The following is a 24,645-nucleotide window of genomic DNA, read 5'->3' on the forward strand; positions in this document are numbered from 1 at the left end:
TTGGAGGCACTCGGTGGAGGACCTCGAATGTTGACGAGTTGGGGCTTTATTCTGTAGGCTTTGGGCAAAGCCCAACAGAGCTTTCTCTTTGCTCTTTTGGAGGCCCCTTGGGTCCTCAGAGAGGGTAGGCTGGCCTCAGGGCCTAGTCTTCAGACCAAACAGGATTTCCCAGACTCTCTCAGTACCCACTGCAGTGACCCTCCCCCTCCTTCATCTCTCATTCACTTCCTCTCTCCAGATACCCCAAGCTTTGTGACCTGTGGCAAAGTCCATTAAGTTTAAGTGATACCACAATGTTGCAGAAATAACCTTGGAATAGTAGTCCAAAGACCTGGGTTTGAATCCTAGCTCTGTGACTTTACCTTTGTGATCTTGCATAGGTCACATCATCTTTTCAGGCCTCCATCTCCATCTCTTTAAAATGAGATCCAAGGTCCCTTCCAGTTCTGAACCCTGAACCCTTTGGATACTTCTCTGAGACTTTCTTTACTTTCCTCATCTGTAAAATACAGATGATACCTGTTCTATCTAATTCAAGAAGCAGAACGGTATAACAGATAGAAAACCAACTTTGAAGTCAGGATGACCTGGGTTCTAATCTTACCTCTGACATACATTGGACTGGCTGTGTCATATTGGAAAGTCACTTAATCTCTAAAACTATAAATGTCAAGGGAAGGGCTGATTTGCATTAGTGTAGAGAATTTCCTCATCAGGAGGTCCCAATACCAGCAGAATCCTAGGTCTGGTCCCACAAACAAAGCTATCTAACTCATAAGACTACAAGGAAAACTCTTTGTAAACACTAAGGCGCTGTAGATATAGGAGTTACTTTTAGTGATGGCAGGATGTGATGGACCATCTGGTTAGACCTCTGACTGTTTTATGCAAATAACCTAGGCTAGTGTAAAAAGCAGTTGACTTCAAGTGAAAAACCCAGGCTCTAATACCTACTAGACACAAATACTTTCTCTGTCTGTACTTCAGTTTCCCCATCCATAAATAATATAGATGCCCCCCCAAAAAAAGATCTGTAGGCTTTAGTGGACCACAAGCTCAAGATAAGTCATTAAGAATAGCCAAAGGAAGCTAATTCCATTTTAGGCTGTATTAAGAGAATAATATCATTGAGCACTTGGGAGATAATAGCCCCACTGAACTCTGCCCTGGATGTTGGAAGTATTACTTCAGCTCTGGGCAACTTATTTTATGAAGAATTCTGATGATTTGGAGAGTAGCCAGAGGAGGGAAAGCAGCATGGTAAAGGACCTGGATGTGTTATCATATGAGAAGAGATTAAAAGAACTGAGGGTGTTTAACTTTGAAGGAAAGATTCGAGGGGGATATGATAGCATTCTTGAAGTAGGACAGTGATTCTCAAAGGGTACCCCAGGGCATGTTAGTGTGGTACAATGAATTCAATTATCATTTCTATGCAAATGATTTTCAGATCTGTTTGTCCAGCCCTAACCTCTCTTGTCTCACATTTCCAACTTCTCCTGGATATCTTAGTGACTTCTCAAATTCAGTCTGTCCAAAACTGAACTCATTATCATCCCCCCAATACTGTCCCCCCCCTTCTAAACTTCCCTATTACAATGGAGGGTACCACAATCCTCCCAGTCACCCAGTCTCACAACCTGGGTATCATCCTCCACTCATCAAGCTCTTCTCATTCCCACCCACTGTTTCAACAATCCGGCTAGCAGCTTCCGTGGGGGTGTAAGATCCACCAGCAGCCAGCACCCAGAAAGCTGCCAACACGCTGCAAAAGCACAGGTTCTTTTGATCTGCTTAACTAAGGAAAGCTACATGAAGGGGTTGACAAGCTTACTTTAATTCAGCATACAGACAGCATTCTCTTAGTTCAGGGGAAAAAGCCAGCACCCTGAACTTCAGAACAAATACAAACAAATTACAAACATCAACAGACAGACCTTGTCTGATTCAAATCCCAATACATAGTTACCAGAGTTTAACAAAGTCCCAGCATCTGGGTTACAAGCTGGAGGGCCCTTAGCTACAGCTGCCCGGAGTCTCTGCATCAGCATTCCAGCACAAGTGAGATCCCTAAACAAATTACAAACACACAGACCCAATACAATTCATAGTTACCAACATCTAGGTTCAGCCCGGGAGCTCAGAACAAGGGCTGGCCCAGAGTCACGTGTGCCACCATGGCTGTGGGTAAGAGCTCCAAAGAAGAGAAGGTCAACCCCTGGTTTTATATCTTTTTCAGCATCAGGGGTGAGTCACACATGCAACTCACCCACGTGACCTAAAATCATCACAAAGAGGAGACTTAAACCCACGTGGTCTAAGAGCCTCTGATGTCCCAAACCTATCACTCAAACTCATTTGTAAACCAGGTCCTCCCTGAGTTAGCCCCACCTTGGGCCCAACCTTAGTTACCAATCCACACCCACATAGGTTTTACATCTAATAGGGGTTTGGGCCTGGGGCTTAGCACCTAGTAAGGCTCAGTGAAATACACTGAATTACTCAAAGGAAACAAACCAAACTTTTCAAGGGCACTTATTGAACTAAGTGCTAAGAGCCCATTTTGCTTACCAACACACCCACCCCTCTATCCAGTAAGCTGCCAAGTCTTATCAATTCTACTTTGCAACTCTTCTGGCGTATGCTCCATTTTCTCTTCCAACACAGCCATGCCTTAGTTCAGGCTCTCAACACCTCATGCTTGGACTATTACAATCACCTGCAGGTTCGTCTCCCAGCCTCAAGTCCCTCCTCATTCTAATCTCTCCCCCTCTGAGCTAAAAAAGTGATCTTCCTAAAGCTACAGGTCTAACCCTACTCAATAAACTCTCCTGGCTCCCTATTATCTCCAATATAGAATACAAAATCCTCTGTTTGACTTGCAGAAATATTATTTAAAACAAAAATCTGCGTTTTTCCCTCCAAACTCTCTCTCTCACACACACAGACACACAGACACACACACACACACACACACACACACACACACACACACACACACACACACACACCCTGAGAAAGCAAAGAAAAACAAAACTATTACAAACATGCATAGTCAAACAAAACAAATTCCCACATGGGCCATGTCCAGAAAAAATACATCTTCATCTGCACTCTGAGTCCTTCATCTCTCTATTAGGAAGTAGGTAGCCTGCTTCATGATGAATTCTCGGAATGATAGTTGGTCACTGTGTTGATCACAATTCCTAAGTCTTTCAGAGTTGTTTGTCTTTGCCATACTGCTGTCGTTGAATTAATTGTTCTCCTGGTTCTGCTCACTTCTCTTTGCATCAGTTCATACAAATCTTCCCAGGATTCTCCTTCATCATTTTTTACAGCACAATAGTATTTCATCACAGTCAAATACCATGACTTGCCTTCCCAGATTGATAGGTATCCCCTCATTTTCCAATTCTTTGCCATCACAAAACTGTTTCTATCAGTACTTTTGTACATATGAGTCCTTTTCCTCTTTCCCTAATGTCTTTGGAGTATAGACCTAAGAGCAGTATGACTGAATCAAAGGGCATGCACAATTTAATAACTTTCAGGGCATAGTTCCAAGTTGCTTCCCAGAATGCCTAGCCTACTTCACTTCTCCACCAATGATACATTCTTGTGCCTGGCAAAAGTGATTTTCAAACACTGGTCCTCTGACCCCAAATCCAGCACTCCTTGCACTGTACCATGTTGTCTTTGAAGGGCTTTCATGAAGAAGAATTACACTTGTTCCATTTGGTACCAGAGGACCAGACTAGGGGCAAAAGGTGGAGGTTGCAAAGGGACAGATTTCAACTTGCTAGGAGGAAAAAGCTCCTAGCAATTAGATGTCTTCCAAAGTGGAACAGGCTACAAAGGAAGGTGGAGCTCACTAGAGGTCTTTACTGGAGGCTAGTGACCACTGGCACACCATGTGTGTTGTGGAGGGGATGGTTCAGATAGGTATTAGACTAGGGGGCTTCTAGATTCTGCAGTTCTGTGACTTGCAGTGCTTATCCTTCAGGCTGTTGTAAGCAGAAGGCTTTGTAAGCTTTGGGGTGCTATAGGAATAGGTGTTTTTACTGATATGCCCAAAGCACTACAGAAATGAGAATGAGAACGTTATAGTAATAACTTTGATGAAGCCCTGCTCCAGGGCTTCATCATAGTATGGAGCTAACCGAAGTTCTCTAAGGCTAGAACAATATAACCTAGAACTGAGAAATCTTGAGCATCCCCCAGGGCTCTGTTCTGGTCCCTCTTCTCTTCTCTCTCTCTACTCCTCATAGGGTCTCTTGGTTTTAATTATTATTTCTCTGCCAATGATTTCCATTGTGGTGTAGTGTGGTGTAGTCCTCTGAAATCAGAGGGCCTGGGTTCAAATCCCACCATAGATACTACCTGTATGACCTTGAGCAAGTCATTTAACCTCTCTAGGCCTCAGTTTCCTCCTCTGGGAAATTAAGAAGTCAAACTAGTTGGCCTCTGAGGTCCCTTCTAATTCTCAGTCTATGATCCTGAGATACAATAGCTTAAGCCCTCAAAGCCTCAGTCCTCCATTACCTGCCTCTTGGACAGTTCCAACTGGATGCCCCCTGGACATCTCAAACTCACCATAGCTAAAACAAAGCTTATTGTCTTCTTCTCTGAAACTCATCCCTCTTCCAACCTTCTCTGTCTTTAGTGAGAGCACCACTGTCCTTCTAGTCACTCATCACCCACATTTACAAGCTTAGAGTTCTCCCTGCTCTCCCCACCTCTCCTGGTTCTGCTCACTTCTCTTTGCATCAGTTCATACATGTCTTCCAAGGATTCTCCTTCATCATTTTTTACAGTACAATAGTATTCCATCCTCTTCAATATCTCTTGCCACTGTATCCTTCCCTCAGGGAATGTTTCTTTTCTGTTTCTGTATCCCCAGTGCCTGATGTGTGATGGGCACTAATAAATGCTGATGGATTTATAAATGCTGACATGCAGGAAAGAAACACTTCAGGTATGGTTCCAGCAACAGCCTGAGCCTGCTTCGCGAGGACCAGCCTAGTCAAGTGAGGGAAGAGTGGCTACTTGGTGATACGCTCTTTGGCCATGGCCACCCAAATAATAGAGAAAAATACAAAATAGTTTTAAGTCCTACCTGGCCTCCTTCCACCTCTGCAGCAACTGAGGCAGGGTGGCAGAGGAAAGAATAGAGAGAGCTAAGAACCACACAGGTTTGTTTGTTTTCTTTTAATGAACAAAAAATTATTAAGCTCTAACTCTGTGCCAACAACTGTGCTCAGTGCTGCGAATACCAATACAAAGTTAAAATAGTCCCTGCCCTCAAGTTCTAATAGCAGCAAAAAAAAAAAAAAAAAAAAAACCATGCATAGGGGAATGACATGGGGGAGTGTTTTGGTTTGGAAAGTCATGGTATAGCCCACATAAGTTTGGGGGCCCCTTATCTCAAATCCCACTACTTTTACCAGCAATCTGGATCCACTAACTATGGACTTTGGGGACACAGTTTTTGGACAGTCTATAAACTTCTACTTAACCGGTAGTAGTCTAAATGGGAGATCCTTGGCTAATAACCAAATAGCTAATTTGGGAAGGACATGGACAAGAGATGCACTGGATGGGCAGCCATGGATGGGTATCTGGGGAGGAAAGGCCTTCTCAATGAGATAACAGGTCCAGTGGAACCTTAAAAGCTCGAGATTTGGGAATTCTGGTTATCATTATTCTGAGCATTAAGGCTAATAGCAGACTTAGAACACTGTAGAAATGTGAGTTACTATTTTTGTTCTCCCTCCCCAGGTCAGGGAGGCAGAGCTGAGTGACCAGTACGAGGCTGCCTGTAGTGAGGCTGAGTCCGCCACTGCCGATGTGCTGGACCTGCCTCTCCCCAGCTACTTTCGCTCTCGGAGCCATAGCTATCTTCGGGCCATCCAGGCGGGCTGCTCCCAGGATGAGGACAGCATCTCCCTCCAGTCCCTCTCCCCTCCGCCCACGGGCAGCAGCCTGAGCAGCAGCCGAACACTGCCCAGTAAGTCCTGCTGGTGGGGGGCGTGGAAGGGATGGCTGGGCCAGGGAATAGAAGGAGCTCACTGGGAAGGTGGAGTACAGCTTTGTGAATCTGTTTGCTGAGGAACCAAGTGATGTAATGGAAGAAGAGCAGGATTTTGAGTCAGAAGACCTCAGTTCAAATCCTACTGCTGCTACTTTCTGGGTCACTATGGGGAAAAAAAAATCACTTAACCTCAGTTTCGAACTCAATATCTTATGATCCATCTGATTCCAGATTGCGTATCCCATCATTCCCTCTTCCCTAGTGGTTCTGGTGGGCAGACCAAGAAGCTCCTGGCTTGCCTGGGTCTGTGGGTACTGATTGTGTTGCACAAGTGCTAAATGACTCCCAGAACATAGTGAGAGAAAGGAACTGTGGACTCAGCCTCCCAGCAGCTGGGGTGAACATTGGAATGTTGGGATCTTGTGCACTCAGGGCTGATTGACAAGGAGACCATGGGGTCACTTCAGCAATGCCTTCAGTAGCTAGGTGACATAGTAGATAGAGTGCTGGGCCTGGAGTCAGAAAGACCTGAGTTCAAATTCAGCCTCACGCACTTACTAGTTTTATGACCCGGGGCAAGTCACTTAACCTGTGTCTGCTTTGCTTTCCTCAACTGTAAGATAGAAAAAATAACAGCACCTGCCTTGAAAGGTTGTGACGATCAAATGAGATCATATTTGTAAAAGTACTTAACCCAGTGACTGGCGCATAGTAGGTACCATATAAATGCTTGTTCACTTTATTTCAAATATCTGAAGAACTCTCATGTAGAAGACATGCTTAATAAATGCTTGTAAACTGGCTGGTTGGAGGTTGTTCCAAAAAATAATGAGTTCTTCATCACTGGATGTCTTTAATTGGAAGCTGGATGGTTACTTGTTGTAGTGGTTAATGTTGATGTAAGTCCAAGTCCATCAACTAGCATTTCTTAAGTGCCTACTATGTGCCGGGCACTCTGCTAACACTGCTTATCAGATTTTTGAATGGAGCACAACAGAGAAGGAGTGTTAACACATGGAATTCAATTGAACATTTATTGGATGCTAGGCTAGAGAGATAGTATTGCATAGTAGATAGACTGCCTTGGAGTCCAGAGGACCTGGGTTTGAGTTCTAATTTGCATGCTGACTGTGTGACTTTGGACAAATCGCTTAACTTCTCGTTGCTCTGGGCAACTCTCTAAGACTTAAAATTGCAGAATAATTGCCTGTCTGCTTTATTAGAGGGAGTTCCTACCACAGACCCTGAAGAAAAAAATCAGCACTAGACTGTGAAGAAACAATGTGGTAGAAAGAGAATCTGATTTAGAGTTAGGTTCAAATCCTGGCTCAGCTTCTGGCTTGTGGTATGACCCTTCCCTTTTCTGGACCTGAGCTTCTCCCTCTGAAAAATAAAAGAATTGGATTGGATGATTATAGACCTTGAAATAGCCTTAGATCTGGACTGCTCACTCTATAAAGCAGAAAACTGACACCCAGAGAGGTTATGGATCTTGATCATAGTCACACAGTGAATAAGTATCCGAGGAAGGATTCTGAACCATGGCCTTCCTGCCTTTTCATTCAATGCTCTAATCCACCACATCGAAATGTCACTGAGGCCCTTTTCACTTCCAAATCCTTTGATCTCATGCTAGACAATGAACAAACAAACTGGGATCATCCAATAAGAAAGATTTACTAGGTGAGAGAGAGTGAGGAGTCCAAGATAACATCTAGCCTGGAAGATAGAATAAACGGTAGTACCACTAACAGAGGTGGGAAAATCCGAAGGAGGAGCAGTTTGAAGCAAATATACATATATGTGTGTGTGTGTGTGTGTGTGTGTGTGTATACACATACACACATACATATGTATGTGTGTATATATGTATATGTGTGTATATATTCTATATATATATACATATATATGTATGTATGTATAGGTACATAAAATAAAGGTAAGCTTAGTTTCATAGGATGATGGAAAGGTAGTTCAGAGACCTGGGTTGAAATCCTGGCTCGGACCAAGGATGGCGCCTATCATTTCTTCTACTGGGGAGGCTGTGACTGATGGATCCCTTGAGCTCAAGAGTTCTGAGCTACAGTGGCCTGGGCTGATGGGCTGTCCAAACACAGTGTGGCACTAATATGGTGAGCCGCCAGGAGTGGAGGTCCGCTAGGCTGCCTGAGGAAGAGGGAACATGCCCAGGTCAGAAATGGAGCAGGTCAAAGCTTGTGTGCCAGTCAGTAATAGGCTCCATCTGTGAGTGACTGTTACATTTCCAGGCTGGGTGAGATAGGGAGACCCACTCTCAAAAAAAAAAAATCCTGGCTTGGACACTTACTATGACCTTAGGCAAGTCACTTCTGTCTGTTCCTCAATTTCCTTCTCTGTAAAATTGAAGCAGCTAGGTGGCAAAGTGGATAGAATTCTGGGCTTGAAGTAAGGAAGACCTCTCTTCCTGAGTTCAAATCTGGCCTCAGAAATTTACTAGCTGTGTGACCCTGGGCAAGTCACTTTACCCTGTTTGCCTCAGTTTCCTCATCTATAAAATGATATGGAGATAGAAATGGCAAACCACTCTAGTGTCTTTGCCAAGAAAACCCCAAATAGGGTCACAAAGAGTCAGACATGAGGGAAACAACTGATAACACACAATATAAGGACAGTCATCCTTAATCTGTCTTCTTAGGGGTAAGGAGATCAATGAGAAAATGAATGTTTCTGTAAACTTGAAAGGCCTATACCCAGGAGATCAATTGTAATTAGTCTAATGACCTGCCCGGGAATGCTCAGGCAGCAGCTGTCACCCGAGAAAACGAGACCTTGCCAGACTGGGGAGAAAGGAGGGGAAAGGGAGGATTGGAGAGAGGCCAGGAGGAAGAGAAGGGCAGAGGTGGAGGGCCCCAGGTTGGATGGGCCTCAGGATTAGGCCCTAGACTGGTCCTCCATATGTCCTTCCAGAGGAACATATGCACCTCCCTTCCTCCTGCCTCCTTCTTTCTGACCCAGATTTCACATTCCAGAAATAGCTTTCTCAAGCAGCCTGGCAGGGAGCACATTAGCCCCTGCCTGTGATGCATTGTGAGCCTGTTCTGACTTCTCAAGCACATGGACATGCACACGGACAAACAGACGTGCACACTGACAGCTGGCAGGCTTCTCTAGTGCTGGCCCCAAAGCATGCCCATGGTCAGACAAGTTAGTGAACTCTTCCATTCCTTCTCTCTCTCTCTCTCTCTCTCTCTCTCTCTCTCTCTCTCTCTCTATCTCTCTCTCTCCCTCTCCCCCCACTTCTTGCATTTTTCTGTGTCTATTTCTTCCATAATTTCTTCTTCTCTGTCTCCATCTCTCTTTTTTGTTGAAATGTTTTACTTTTATTTTTTAGCTTTTCATTTTCACATCTCTGCTTCTGTATTTTCTATTTTCCTTTCTGCCTCCTCTCTCATTTCTCTTTCTCTCTCTCTCTCTCTCTCTCTCTCTCTCTCTCTCTCTCTCTCTCTCTCCTCCCTCTTCTCCTCTCCCTTCCCTTCTCTCTTCTTTCTCTCTTCTCCCTTCTCCTCCCCAATCTTTCTCTCTCTGTCTCTCTCTTACTAGCTTTCTTTCTCCTCTCTGTATTAGTCTCTCCATGTCACTTTCACTCTGTGCCTCAGTGTATCTGTCTCCTTTCCTTAGCAGAAACTCAGTGGTCCTGCCTCCTCCATCATATGGGGTAAAAGCTGGCCAGCCATAGCTGAATGATATGAAGTAGGGGCAAAGGAGAGAGGGAGGCACCCCCACTCTTCACATCTTATCCAAACTCAAATGTCAGAATATACAGCAGGTTAGGGACTGAGAGCCCTCTCCTTCTGTGATGCCTGCTTGGCTTGAGCCCTCCATCTCAGCAACATCTGGAGAACAAATGTTTCATAGTGACATCTTCAGGTAGTTGGGGGGTGGGGTGGGAGGATGGATGGCAGGTGAAGAGAAGAGAGCCTTGGAACAGAACTACAACACTCTGGGATCTAGCCCTGGCTCTGCCACCAACACATTATGTGACCATGGATGAGCTCTTTCCCCCTTCTTTAAGACCAGATTTTCCAATCTATAAGGTGATGGAGTTGGACTCTGTGATCTCGAAGGGTCCTCCTAGCTCTGATAGCCTAGAAGTGTGATTCCCCCCCTCTTCTGGCCTACCATCTTTCTCAAGAAGAATTCACAAAGCCTCAGGAGGTGGAGCAGAAAGGTACATAGTACGGTCTAGGCATTTCCACGGGTATGAACGAGAGATGCAGAGAGAGGCAGGGGTCGGTGGGGAGAGAGAGACAGAGAGAGAGAGGAGGGGGAGAGACAGAGAGAGACAGAGAGAGAGGGAGAGCTCTTACAATGTGCCAGGCATTGTACTATGCACTGGGGATAGAAACAAGGAGTTTACATTCTAGTGAAAGAACAACAATATATATAAAAGGGATAGATGAATGGGGAAGATGGGAAAGTGGAAGGGCAGCTAGTCAAAAGAGAAGTCAGATTGAGTCCAGTTAGGACTGAGGCAAAGCAGGGTTAGAGTCCTTCCTTAAATTATGGTCCCTGGGAGGGAGTCAACATTTAGGAGAATAGGGCCTCCAGTGTGGCAAGGTGGCAGGCAAGAAAGGAAGGAAATAAGCACTTATTAAGCACAGACACTGTGCTAGGCACTGGGGATACAAATACAAGCAAAAAGTCCCTGCCCTCAAAGGGCTTACATTCTAACAGGGCAAGACAACACCCAAGAGAGAGTTAAAAAGTAGGGCATGGTTTTGAAATCCCAAAGCAAGAAACAGGGCTTGGAGAAGAATGAAGGCCAGCTTGGGCCCTTCCAGGAGTATTCCCACCAAGAGGAATTCAACAATGGGAGAAGAATCTTACAGAAAGTTATAGGTTGAGAAGGGCAAAGGGATGGTGGGATGTTCCAGATCAAGGATTCTCCAGGTGTGAGGGAAGTTCCAGGATGAGGCAGTGGCAAAGGAATGGGTTCACAAGCCAGAAACAAGAACAGGTGGGAATTGAAGATTGCAAAGGAGAAGGATGGAGAGTGAATGTAAGCGTGAGTAAGGTGTTGTGGGTGCCTAGTGCAAATTGTCAAAGTCACAGGTGTTTCCCTTTAGGGGATAAGGTGGAAGGGTTGGGTCTGGGGACAGTCAGTGACCCACTTTCGCCTATGGTAGCCCTTCTGGTCACAAGCTGGGGAGATGTTTCTAGTGGCTTCTATCTAGTGGCCCTCACAGAAGGTGTGCAGTCACTATTAGAAACTGGAAGGAGAAATACAGAAATGTCTGAGGCAAAACATGGGAGAGAATGACATTCAATAGATACTTATCACAAAATTACATAATCAACATATTTAGAGCTAGAATAGCCTAGGGGTTATCTAGTTAAACCTCCTCATTTTACAAATCAGGAAACAAGCCAAGAGAGGTTAATTCACTTGCTGAAGGTCACACAGATAATAAGTGCTAGAACTTGTATTTGGACCCTGGTCCTCTGTTTCCAAACCTAGGCTCCCTCCCACTTCACCATGTTTCAGCCACCCACTATGTACTGAATCCTCTTCAGGGCTGCTCTGAGGTGGGGAGCAGAGATGAATGATGAAAGAATCCAATCAAGTGCAGCCAGGAACCCTTCGGTGTCCCCAAGCTCCCAGACCTTACTGAGCTCATCTATTGGGGTTGCCTGGACCTCACTTTAGAGGTCAGTGCTTCCCATGCTCCAAAATCAAAGGCTGTTCCCCAGTTCCTCCCAAACCTTTGGCCATAAGGTCAAATGGGTCTAGGGTCAGGAATTTCTTTGGTCAAACCTGCCAAAATTTGGGCTTCACAATTCATCCCAGAGTCACCTCCACATCCCCAGGAAGCAGCAGAAGAAGATGGAGGAGGTAACTCTAATAAGTTCTACCAAACTGGAAAACCCTCCACTGTGGACTTGGGTGATAGACTACATTGCCCATCCTTGGAGAACCTGCAGCTAAGTGACAAGAGGCTCATGACTTCAGAGATTGGTTAGCAGGGGAGGAATTATTTTGGTCATGGTAGTTCATGAAGTTGTAATAATGATGATGAATACGATGATGATGACGGTTTATATTCATATAGCCCTTTAAAGTTTACAAAGCCCTTTACATACACTATTTAATTTGTTCCTCACTACAACGTGAAGTAGGGACTCTTACTCCCTCCCCCATTTTACAAATGAGGAAACTGAGGCTCAGAGAGCTTTGGAGAATTGTCTAGAGTTTCACAACCCTACATAACCCTAGTGTCTAGAATGAGATTTAAAGCCAGATCTTTCTGCTCCCTGACTCCGGCATAATGATGTGCTGGCTATGAAAATGACAGGGGGTAGGGAAGAGCCCCTGGAAATGGTGAGGTTATTTATATTGGCTTCTGGCTTCTTTCTCCCGCTGGTGGCCTTGCCCTGTGCATCAAAGCAGGCAGGACTCACCCATGTACAAAATCCTTTTCACACCTAAATGTAGGAGAATTTGTCCGGTCCTCTTGCCCCAGGCTAATTGTTCCATTCTGTCTCCACTAAAGTGATTCCTTCTTACCTTTCCAAACTTCTTACACCTTACCCCCTTCCACAAACTCTTTGATTCAGCAACACTGGCCTCTTTACTGTTCCCTGAACAAGATGTCCCATCTCCTGACTGAAATTTCACTGGCTGTTCCTCACACCTGGAATGCTGTCCTTCCTCATTTCTGTCTACTAGTTTCCCTGACTTCTTTCTAATCCCAGCTAAAATTTCACCCTCTTCAAAAAGCCTTTCCCCTTTAGATCCAGTGATCCAGCGCTTAGTACAGTAACTGGCATGCTTAATGAATCGACTGATTTATTGACTGACTTTAATGTTAGGGCCTTCCCTGTTATTATCTCTAATTTATATTGTATATAGCCACTAGGTGGCACCACAGTGCACAGAGTGCCAGGCCTGGAGCCAGAAACACTCTTCTTTCCTTAGTTCAAATCTAGCCTCAGACACTTTACTAGCTGTGTGACCCTGGGCAAGTCACTTAACCCTGTTTGCCTCAGTTACTTCATCTGTAAAATGAGCTGGAGAAGGAATGGTAAACCATTCCAGTATCCTTGATAAGAAAACCCTAAATGGGGTCACAAAGAGTCACATACAACTGAAAAATGATACGATCGCTTGTTTATACATGTTTTCCCTTCCATTAGAATGTGAGCTCCTTGAGGGTAGGGACTGGGGTCTTTTTTTGCCCTTTTTTGTATCCCCAGTGCTTACTGCAATACCTGGCACACAGTAGGCACTTAATAAATGCTTATTGTCTAAGTCACTCTGGGTGAACATGCCTGACCTCACAGTCCTATCTGGAGCTTCCAACAGTGTCCCTAATTCTGGGCAAGGGACACAAAGATTTTACATGCCAAGGGAAGAAACGATGGGTCTCCTACTGCTTTGGTCATTTCCTATAAACTCTGTGAGTTGGGATATCTTACCAGGCAAGACCTCTGGGTTTAGAGTGGATAGCTAGCCATGGGATTCTCTCTTAACTTCCAGCCTCTTCAAACCCTTCCCCTCCTTGGCCTTGGAGCTCTAAGGTCAGAACTTCAAGTTCCCCTTCTAGAAAATGAAGAGGTTGAAGGCAATACGGTACAGCAAAAAAAAGAATAACAGGTTTGGAGTCATAGGACCTGGGTCCACATCCCACCTCTAGTACTTACAACTTGGACAAGTTACTTAACCCCTCTGGGCCTCAGTTTCCTCGTCTGCAAAATGAAAAGGTTGGAGTAAATGGCCTCTCTGATTCCTTCCAACTTTAGTTCTGTGATGCTATAAACTAGATGACCTCTGAGGTCCCTTCCACCTATAACATTCTACATAGCTAACGAGCATTTATATAGACACTGCTTTAAGGTCTACAAAGTGCTTTAAAAATATTACTTCAGATGATCCTTACAACAACCTTGCTTTTATTATCCTCATTTTGCAGATAGGGAAGCTGAGGCAGACAGGCTTGCCCAGTGTCACATAGCTAATATGTGTCTGAGTCTGGATCTGAACTCAGGTCTTTCTGATTCTAGACCCAGCGCTCTATCTGCTATGCCAGCTAGCTGCCTCTTACTCTGTAGTTCCAAGATTCCATGGCTCTGCATTCTATGGTCCCAAGATTCCATGATTCTAATATTCAGTGTTGTATGATTCTATAATTTAACATTCTTTTGTTTACTCTCTATGTGTTTACATGCACATATATGTGTCTATGTGCACATATATGTATCTTTAGAGAGAAAGAATGTTTGAATAGAGTATGACACATATATAGACATTCATATATCAGAGAGCTGTAATTTCATCAGAGTAGATGCTCTCTGTCAAGAAAGTTCACACAACTTGTCCCTAACTTAAGTCAATAGTCTTTGATGTCTGCTTTGTCCAGCCTGATGACCTCTACAAATTGTACTAGGAAGATCCTGGGACAAAAAGCCATCACTCCTGGGGTTGTATTGTAGTTCTTTCCAATTGGGTAGGAACAGCTAGGGCTTTTACTCCATTAATATAGCCTTCAAGAACTCCATACCTTAATAAGGCATAAAGAGGACTTCAGTGAAATAAGCCAGAGTCAGAGTTGATAAACATTTTATTAAACCCCTACTATGTGCCAGGCACTGGGCTATGCACTGAGAGTAGAAAGAAAGGCATGAGACGGTCTCTGCCCTCAAGGAGCTCATACTCTAATGGGAGAGACAACACATAAAAAGAAGCTGAAGTGGGAAAGAGAGGCTAAGCTGGAAGGAGGCATGGAGGCATTCAACTGGGCTGGGAAATTATCTGAGGAGGTGCGTGTCTGCATTGATTCCATCTTGCAGAATGGTGAGTTTCTAAAGAGGATGACGTCCAAAAAAGTAACAGGGGGGAAATGATGAAGAGAATTCCCTAGATGCCCTCCTTACTTGGTGAAGGATATGGGAGGAGCTCTCCAAGGTCTAACCTCTATCCTTTCTAATCGGAGGAGAGAGAGAGGGAGGGAGGGAGGGGCCCCAGGGGCAGGAGGTACAGAGGAGGTGTGAGTTTCCTAGTTGATTTCATCTTGCAGAATGACAGGTTTCCTGAGATGAACAAGTCAGTATAGTGGATATAGAGTCAGCTTTGAATCCAGGAAGACCCAGGTTTAAGTCCCATCTTTGACACATTACTGACTGTTGACTCAATATTGGCTGTGCCCCCGGACAAGTCACTCAATCGAAGCTCTCTTAAGACTCCAAGTTGTAGAGAAGATGCTACTTGTATTCACAGAGGGAGTTTCCTCACTGAGAATTCCCCATACCAACGAATATACACCCTACATTGCCACCCTAACACAGAGAAAAAGGTAGATATGAGAGGTGCCATGGCACCGTGGATAAAAGATCTGCCTTTTGAATTAGGAGTGTCTGGGAATTGGGTGCGTCTAGTCTTTGATATATACTGGCTGTGTGACTCTGGGCAGGTCACCTAATCTCAGTGCCCCCAGACAATTCTCTAAGACTAGGAGTTGCAGAGAAAGGGGATTGGTAGAGGAAATTCCATACTGGGAGCTCCTTATACTGATAAAATAACTATCTATATACATATACGCATACATACATATATATGTGTTATATATGTGTATATATATGATTTTATTATTGTGGGTGCTTCTTGCTCTCTTGGAGAACTTATCTATGCGCTTTGTTGCTGGTCTTCATAGAATCATAGATCTAGAGTCCAACCCCCTCATTTTATAGATGAGAAGATAGAGACTCAGATAGGGTAAACTGCTTGACTGAGGTCACACAGATTGTAAGTATCAGAGACAGGATTTGAACCCAGCTCCCCTGATTCCAGAACAAATTAATGCTCTTTCCAACTATACCACACTATCTCCATAATCAAGTTGAGGTGACCAAAGAAACTGTATCACTTGGTGGCATTGAGGCCCTCTGAACTCAGCTAGATTGGACCTTAGAAGATAGAAATAGCCCTTCACTGGACTCCTACTTGAAACCTCTCCAGCCTGGTGTGACCTGCTAATATTTGTGTTATCAGAGTATAGACTTTGAAAAGCCAATGTGACCTCCACATCGAGGTGAAGGGCAGTAGGTAGATTTTAGAGCAGGCTTCACAGACTCTGTGACTAGGCTGTACAGAGAAAGAAGATTAGAATCCTAGAACTCGGAACTCTAACATTCCATTTTCTAGGCTTCCCACATTCCATGTTCTGCGAGTATACCATTCTAGCCCAGTACTCTGCACACAGGGAGCAATTAAGAAATGTTTGTTCATAGAATCACAGGATTCAGAATGGGAAGGGCCCCTTAGGGATCATTTAATTTAATCTCCTCATTTTGCAAATTAAAAAAACAAAAATAACACCGAGGCCCAGAAAGGAGAAAGGACTTGGCCAAGGTCTTATAGGTAGCAGAGTTAGGATTCCAGTCTGTGCCCTTTTGCTACAGCAAAGCTGAATTGAATTCAGGGTAGAAACTAGACATAGTAATTCTTGCTTCTTAATGGGGTTGTGGGCCCTGCGCAAGGCTCCCTCCAAAGAGACTCCCCCCTTCCTTCATCCCCCAGCCCCAGGGTCTTGTAGCATGTCCCTCTCTCAGGGAAGGGCTCAGCAGGCAGCTGGAATAGCAATGCCTCAGAGCCCTGGCTTGCTCATCAGGGCAAGAGCCGCTTAGTATCAATGCCAAGAAAGGCATCAGCATTCATACTGGAGTCTACTATGAGCTGACCTCCGCTGGAAGAGAGGAAGAAGCATGACCAGATCTCTTGGGAAGACCTATACAGCAAACAGAGCCACTCCACCTCCAGCTCCTGATTCCCCTCTCCTATCTCCCACTGCTCCCTTTCCCAGGGTTCTCAGGCTGCCCTCTAACTGTACAAAGCCCTTCGCAGCCCTGCCATCCGTGGTAGTACCCCCAGATTCTACAGTTCTTTCTCCTTCCTCTGCCCCATCAAAACCCCAGATTCTACAGTTCTTTCTCCTTCCTCTGCCCCATCAAAACTCCCATTCTTTCAGGAGATGGCTTATATTATTACTATTTTACCACTATAATGCCTTTAAAAGTGCTTTCACATTCTGTCGTTCATTTGGTCTTCACAATAGCCCACTGAGGGATGCTGAGCAAGTGGCATCCAATTTTACAGAGAGAAACTGAGGCCTAGAGCCAAGAAATGAGTCCAGTTCAATTCGACAAGCATTATTAAGTGCCTATTATGGGTTAGGCATTGTGGATTTTTAAAATAGTCCTTTGCCTTTAATGAGCCTTAGTTCAGAGTGGGGGTGGGGTGCAATAAAAGGACCGTATGAAATAGACAAAGTAGTCCGTTCAGCTGGATGTAGACCGTGTGAGAGGAGGAGTAACATAAAAAGCATATAATCTGTACAGGTAGGTTGGAGGCAGGTTGTGGTGGACCGTGAATGTCAGGATCAGGAGTTTATACCAGACATAGGGATCCACAGAAGGTTTTTGAACAGAGGAGTGCTGAATTCTTGAGCAAGACACTTAATATCTCCAGGTCCTCCTTTTCCTCTTCTTCAGAATAAGGCGATTGGGTTTGGATGGCCCCCTAAAGTTCCTTCCAGCTCTAAATCTATGATCACATATTGCTTTAAGAAAATTATAGTTCCCAGAGGGTAAATTGCAAAGGGAGGCAGCCAGTTAGAAGACTATTGTGATAATCTAGGTTTGAAAGTCTGAATTAGTTTAGGGGCAGGAGTGGAGAGGAGGGGCTGGATGCAAGACGGTAAAGTTTGAAGAAGTCACAGGACACGGCAACTGATTTTTCATATATGATGACAGCAAGTCCCTTTCTTCCCACTCTGGATCAGTTTCCTCTTCTGTGAAATGCGGTATCTCATCCACTCTGCCCCTTCCAGCCCTAAAAGGTGAGATTCTGAAAGTCCTGATTGCCCGCTTAAAAGCTTCTTCTACTCTTGAAGACCAGCAGGATTTTATCAAAGGGTCCTCAGGCTTGGGATGGAGAGAAGGTTGCATGTTCAGATCACAGTCTGCTTTGTCCAGGACATCCTCTGGGAAAGGAGCTTGATAGGGTGGCCATGGCCCTGACCACTGGCCAAGTAAGGAGGAAACAAAAGGAGGACAGAAAGAGAAAGGGGTAGGGAAAGGGAAGAGAAGGTTTGTGAATAAGAATGGGGAGGATACATCTGGCAGAGAGCTGCCAGCTCCTGGCCACAGGGTGGTGGGGGCTGAGCAGAACTAGCCTGGGGGCCGTCGGAGAGCGCGCCACCATTCGTGTTCTCAAAAGGTGGCAGCGGCTGGGACGTGGGCACCAGCCTGGGACTTCGGCACTGAGCATGTGCGGGATGCCAGCTAGTAACAGCACGGGTGGGGTGGTCCCGTGCGAACTGCTGGAGTGCCTCTGCCAAGGCAGACTTGGCTTGTGAAGTAGCTCTTTCCCCCGCCTGTAGGACCTATAGTGCAGCGGGTAGGACGTTGGTAGGTGGGTGTGCCCACGCCGGTTCCAGTGTGCACAGAACACGTGCGCGCTCGTGCAGGGCGTGCACCCGCCCGTGGGGAAGATGTGCACGTGCATATGCGCGCTCCACACGGGAGTATAGTCGTGCACGTCTGATTGGATGTGCTTATGCACGCATGTTTCCTACCCGCCCTCCGCCCTGTATGTAAGTGCACGCCCATCCAGTCCTAGCCGTGCTCGCGTGCGCGTGCACTCCCACACTGTTGGTTTGAATGGAGTTGCCTATGTGCACCCCCCACCACTTCAGGGCGGGCACGTGCACACATGAGCGAGGATTCCCTGCGTGCACTCCGCACGGTGTATTGCGTGTGCGCGTGCATGTGCTCCAAAATCCTTCCCTTCCCGGGCCCCCTTGCCCCCCACCCCTCCACCGCCGCCGCGCCCCAGAGCGCAGAGAGGAGGGAGGGGGAGAAGCTGGGGGAGCCGCCGCGCGGCCAGTGACGCGGGCCCGGAGGTGGGGCCGCGCGCGGGGCTTTAACCCAGAGGCCCCTCCCCTTGCAAGTACATCACCGGAGCGGCCGGGGCTGAGCGAGGGAGGAGGGTGAGTGCAGCCGCCCCCACCGGGCTCTCCCTGTCTCCGTGCGCCCTCGGCTCTGGCCGAGCCACGAGCCGCCGCCTTCTCTCCCCCAGCGCGGGCGTCCCGCGGCCGTCCTGGTGTCCGGGCCCGGGCCCCCGTGCGCGCAGCCCAGCGCCGCCGGACCGGCCACGCCGGGGCTTTGTGCCGGGAGCGGGCGGGGCGGGGCGGACTCCGGCTTCCTCCCAGGCTCCGGCCTCTGGCAGCCAAGGGGACTCCTCCTCCCGGAGCAGACCGAGGCACTGCCGCCTCCCCGACCTCTGTCTGTGTGTCTCTGTCTCTCTGTCTCTCTCCTTCTCTCCCTCTCTCTGTCTCTTTCTGTCTCCGCCCCTACGCCCCTCGGGTCTCATGGCTTTGTGTCTGGACCTCTTGAAGCAATGTGAGTGGAAGCGATTTTGTGGTTTTTTGCCCCCCCGCGCCGGCATGAGGGGCCGAGTCCGGCCCCGGGGACTCGGCCCGGCTCGGCTCTGTTCGGCTCGGCTTGGCTCGGCTCGGCTTGTCTGGCTGGCCCCGGAGGGAATGCTCGAAGGCTCGTTAACAAAGCGGGGCTGGGGGCCCACGCCCTGGGAATGGGGGAGGGGGCTGCCGCTTTGTGCGCGGGGGCGCGCGGGGGGAGGGCCCCCGGCCTGGCAGGGGGCTGCTGCCTTGAGCTCCCCTGGAGGGGGACGGGAACGGTGTGGACTCTGCTTGCCTGGCCTGGGCCGACCCGACTCTGTGCTGCCGTGGACTCTGCGCTATTTTAACCTGCCTGGGCTATTTCAGATCCCCACAGGATATGAGCTCAGCTCCCGTTTATTTCTGGGAGCCTGGGTTTGGGGTGGGGAAAGGGAGATACTGGTTACTCAGCTTGAGTTGGCCTCCACTAGCCCCCGGAGCCCCGGGCAGCTTCTCTGAACTGGTGTTTTTAAGGACAAACTTTGCAGGGACCTCCCCCGCCTTCCACGGGGCTTTCCTAGGACCCTGACTTCAGCCAGTCTGTTACCACCGCTGTACCATCTCCTTCCCATTAAGGGATAAGGATTCAGAACATCTCACAGCTATTTAGGGATAAAGGGGAATTAATCTCAATGTGACATTATGGAGATTCTCCCTAGTGGTAGTTGGGAGGGGGAGAATAAGGGAAGAGAAGCTGTCTGTCCTTAGAAAATGCAGTTGGCATCTATTGTGGATTCAGTTTATAATGATGGGTAATTAAGCTGGGCATGTAATGATAGGCGGGTGCGCGCCATTGGGAAGGGCTGTTGAAATAGTCTGTTGTATTTTCCATCCTCTCATGTTAGGGCCTCCTCCCTCCCTCACCCTTCCCTTCCCTTCTAACCTCCTTTGGTTGCCTCCTGCCTCCTCCTCCTCCTCCTCCTTTTTTTGTTTTGGCCTGTTGCACTAGCTGACAGCCTGTTCCTAAGAGGGAGTGACTCAGTGTACCCAGAGTTGAGCCCTGCCCTGTCCACCCCCTTCTCAGGGTGACACAGCCCCAAGCAGCAAAAGGACCCTCCCTCCTCAACCCCCAGTTCCTTCCCATCAGTCTCACAAAGGAACAAAGACCCAGAAACACAGAACGAAATTCTAAATAGAGGGAGGAGGTTGGCTTGGAAAACCTTAGAGCCAGAAGGAGACTTAAGGATCATTAACTCCAACCCCTTCATTTTGCAGATGAGGAAATCAAGACCCTAAGAGGGGAATAGGAGGACATGATGTCAGTTCAGTGGCAGCAGGAGGGGGATAATAAGCATCTATGTAACACCTACTAAGTGCCAGGCTATGTATCTCACTTGAGCCTTGCCTCATTTTGGCATGGCCAAAACTAGGAACTAGTCAGTCTGAGGAAGACGGAAAAAAATATGAGATAGTAGTGGTGTAGCTGAAAGAGAACCCTGGCTTGAGAAGGAGAACACATGATTCAGATAGGGTTTGTGACACTAATTTACTACATGACCCTGACTGAGTAAGGCACTTTTCCTCCATGAAGGGCCTCCACTCATTTCTATAAAATGGAGCTAATAAAAACTGCCTCTTAAAACACAGGGCTGATAGGAGGGAAGTGGTTGTTTTGAATAGAAATCTGTACTCCGGAATTGGAGCCGTGATACCCTCTATAGCATCCCTTAGACTGGTCATCCAGCCTCCAAATTTCGGCAGGTGTTGGGATGCTCACTATCTCCACTGCCCCCAAAGTCACTTTGAGACTGTTCTCTTCTTTCACATCTGTCTTTTGTTAGTTGATTGTTACTAAATGAATATAATAGGGGAGGAAGAGGACTGGGTGACCTTTTAGTGGTCCCTTACCTGTAAGTATCATGCAGCTTCAGGGAGAAAGGCAGCCTAGAGGTAACCACTACTCTCTTTTCCCATGGCACCGTACTGCTGACAAAAGCACTTGTCGCAAGGACTATCCAGGTGGGGGAATTTGAGGTCTAGAGAACGAAAGAGACTTGCCAAAGTCATACATCCAGTCAGGACTTGAATCTAAGTCCTCAGATTACTTGTCTGTGCCCTTGTATCATAAGTGACATCCTTTGTGTCCCTGTATTACTTGACTCCCCTGGACCTCAGTTCCTCTGTCTATAAAATCAGGGAATTAGACTAGTTGGCCTTAGAGGTTCTTTTCAACTCTAGACCCGTGATCCTACCTGTGACCTAGTTCAGAGGCAGCTGCAGTTGTCCAAGTTTGAGATGTCATACTTAGAAGGAGCATTGACAGATTGGCTTTTGGAGGTAAGGGAGAAAGCTTAGAGAAGTCTGGGTAGTCTGCCTCCCCTACACCCTCCTCTCCCATAAGCCAGAGATAGATATTAGAAACGCAGAAGTGGGGCGGGGGGACACTTAGGTGAGTGCCTTTATGGACTGAATATGTATGGGAGTCTCTGGCCTTGACTGCCTGAGGTTTCCTTCCTCAAAAAAAAGCCAGATTTGCAAATGTCCCTTTTGAGGAGAAAGTTGGATAATAGGAAAAGAAGCATAGTTTGGGAGGATAAGAACCTGGACTGAGTGTGAAGCAGCCTGGATCCTAGGATTTAGCTGTAAATTCCTGTCAAGACCAAGGGGGGGGGGGGGAGGCGAGGCGAGGCGAGGCGGGGGAAATCCCAACATTCCATCCTTTCTGTGCTCTGCACTGATCAGACCGTATCTCAAGTATTGTATTCCCTTCTGGACCCTGCATTTTAGAGAAAGGACGTTGATAACCTGGAGATTAATCGGAATGCTGTAGGGTCTTGAGTCCACATCACTTGAAGGTCAGTTAATGAAAATAGGAAGGTTTAGCTTGAAACAAGGGAAGAGCTGGGGATGGGGCACTGGAAAGCCTGTCTTCAAGTACTTAAAAGGCTATTATTATGTTTTGTTTGGCTGACGTGGAGAGAACTTGGGGGCGGGGGAGGCAAATATAGGCTTAAGGTCAGCAAATACTTCTATGAGATCCATACAAAAGAGCCGAGGGCTTCTCTTGGGTGAATGGGGGAGAATCCAGCCCCTCTCTCTGGAGGTCTCTAAGCTGAACCTGGGCACGCTGTCTTAGAGATTCTTTCTCTTTTGGGGATAGGTTGGACTAGCTGTCAGGGAGGTCCCTTCCAGTTCTTAAATTCTGTGAGTCATCGTCTGAATTCTCACTGTGGAGAGCTAAGGCTGTGATTAGTCTTTAGATAGTTTGGGGTCAGGTCTCTCTCATCCTCCTCAGGGCCAGCCCCCTGAATTCCGCAGAATCCTGAGGCTGGGTACAGAGGGAGAATCAAAGTCTGTACCCTGGGCAGGTCTCAGGCATCTGGGCAGATGAGAGAACTGGGGACCAAAAAAGGGACAGGACCTATTTGAGATCACACAGTGGGTTGGTGCCAGAGTTAGGACTAGAAGCTGGGCCTCCTGATTTCTTTCTACTTCCACACACCTTACAGAGGTTGGAGGTGAAGTAACTGGGGCAAAGACATTTAGCTGGCATCAGAACAAGAATGAGAAACCAGATGTGGTGTCCTTCCTATCTGTATGTGAGCTTATAAAATGGGCAGATTTTTTTTTCAGTCCAGGAAAGGGGGAGCTATGACTTGTCCTAGAGGTAGAGGAAGGGGAAGGGGAAGTAGACAAGCCAGAGGAATCCCCGCCCCCCCTCAAAACCAAATGTTACGACATTATTACTCCTTCGGTGAACAATTGGGAAGATTAAAAAAAAATTTAGATGAATCATGATCTTTGCTCTCACGAATTTTACCATCTGGTAAGGGACTGTGGCAAATAACTTTCGCATCCATTTTTATTTAAATGTATTCAAGAAATAGCAAAGTGTTATGCGAGGTCTGTGGGAGAAGGCCCCCAAGAAGATTAGGACATTTCAATGATGCTTTTAAAGGACAATGAGGAGGGAAGACCTTCCAGAAATAGGAAACAAGCTGGGCAAAGGCACAAAGGTAGGACCGCATGCAGGATGTGTTTAGCAGGGACAGACATGAATCTAGTTTTGTTACAGCATAGTGCGAATCAAGGGGAAGAATATGAGAGAAGGTCAGAAAAGTAAGCTGTGACTTGCATATAGGAAGCATTTAATACATGCTTATTGGATCCAGTTGAACTGATAGCACCTGATTACAAAGAGTCTTTGATTCCAAGCAAAGGAGTTTGAATTTTTCTCAGATAATTGTGAATCCCTGAAGATTTAAAACTTAGTATTGGAAAGAGGTGACAAAGGTCTGAGTGGAAGAGGGATCCCTCCTCCTCCTTGGCCTTGAGCAGGCTTTTTACCTGGCTCATGCAGCCACTGAATGTTTGGTCATTTTGGAAGAAGAGAGGGAAGCAGATCAGTTCTAGAGCTGGGAAATCTACAGAGAGAGATCCCATTGTCATTGTGGAAAGAACACTGGCTCTAGAGTCAGTGCCCTGCCTCAGATACTTACTACCTATGTGGTCTTGGGCAAATCTTAGTCCCTCCCCTTGACCCCCCAGCTTCCTCACCTATAAGACGAAGAGGTTGTACTAAGTGGCTTGCTCTAGATTGGGTACTCTCTTAGAATGAGCTTCTACTGGGGTGTAGTAGTCAAAAGTTAGATATGTAGTTCAGAATATTTTCATTCCTTGATGCATCTGCTTTGATTGTAATGTTACCCTTGGATCTCAAAGAAATCTGGAAAAGCAGCCTCATGTGGCGCATCTGTCTGGTATGAACCTTTTTCAGGTCTGTACCACATGGTAAAGGGTCATAGACACAAGAAGAAATTAAAGCCTAATCATACCATAATCTGTTGGCCCTCTACAGAGCCTTGAACCAGAAGTCAGGAGTCCTGATTTGTAGTCCTGTTTCTTCCCACTAACTTGCTGTGTGACCTTGGTCAAGTCTCCAGCCCATTCTGACCCTAATGTCCCTTCTGACACTGAGATTATGTGCACTACTCAGGAGTGTAATGGAAATACTAAGTGCTGTTACTGCTCATTTATCCTCATCAGGAAAAAAGCCTTCTCTTCCTGTAATAGCAGGGAATGTCTGCAGCTATCTCATTCATAAGATGCCAGAGGGTTCTTATGATTCCCTTGATATTACAGATCAACACACATTTATTAATCACCTACTGTATGTCACGTATT

The 24,645-nt window shown here is 46.5% G+C and overlaps 1 protein-coding gene across 5 annotated transcripts in view; it reads left to right on the plus strand.

Annotated features, from left to right (window-relative positions):
• The window catches only part of DLGAP4 (DLG associated protein 4), a 102,495-nt gene that overhangs the window by 19,851 nt on the left and 57,999 nt on the right, over window positions 1-24,645 (plus strand). For 2 of the 5 annotated variants that reach the window (XM_036750551.1, XM_036750552.1), the window contains exon 5: window positions 5,779-6,007. In XM_036750551.1, the coding sequence (XP_036606446.1) occupies window positions 5,779-6,007 (229 nt within the window). Of the gene's footprint in view, window positions 1-5,778; window positions 6,008-18,804; window positions 19,466-24,645 lie in introns of those variants that run through there. The other 3 variants (XM_036750555.1, XM_036750553.1, XM_036750554.1) reach the window with 3 other exon arrangements.

This window comes from Trichosurus vulpecula, chromosome 3, assembly GCF_011100635.1.
Source record: "Trichosurus vulpecula isolate mTriVul1 chromosome 3, mTriVul1.pri, whole genome shotgun sequence".
NCBI lineage: Eukaryota > Metazoa > Chordata > Mammalia > Diprotodontia > Phalangeridae > Trichosurus > Trichosurus vulpecula.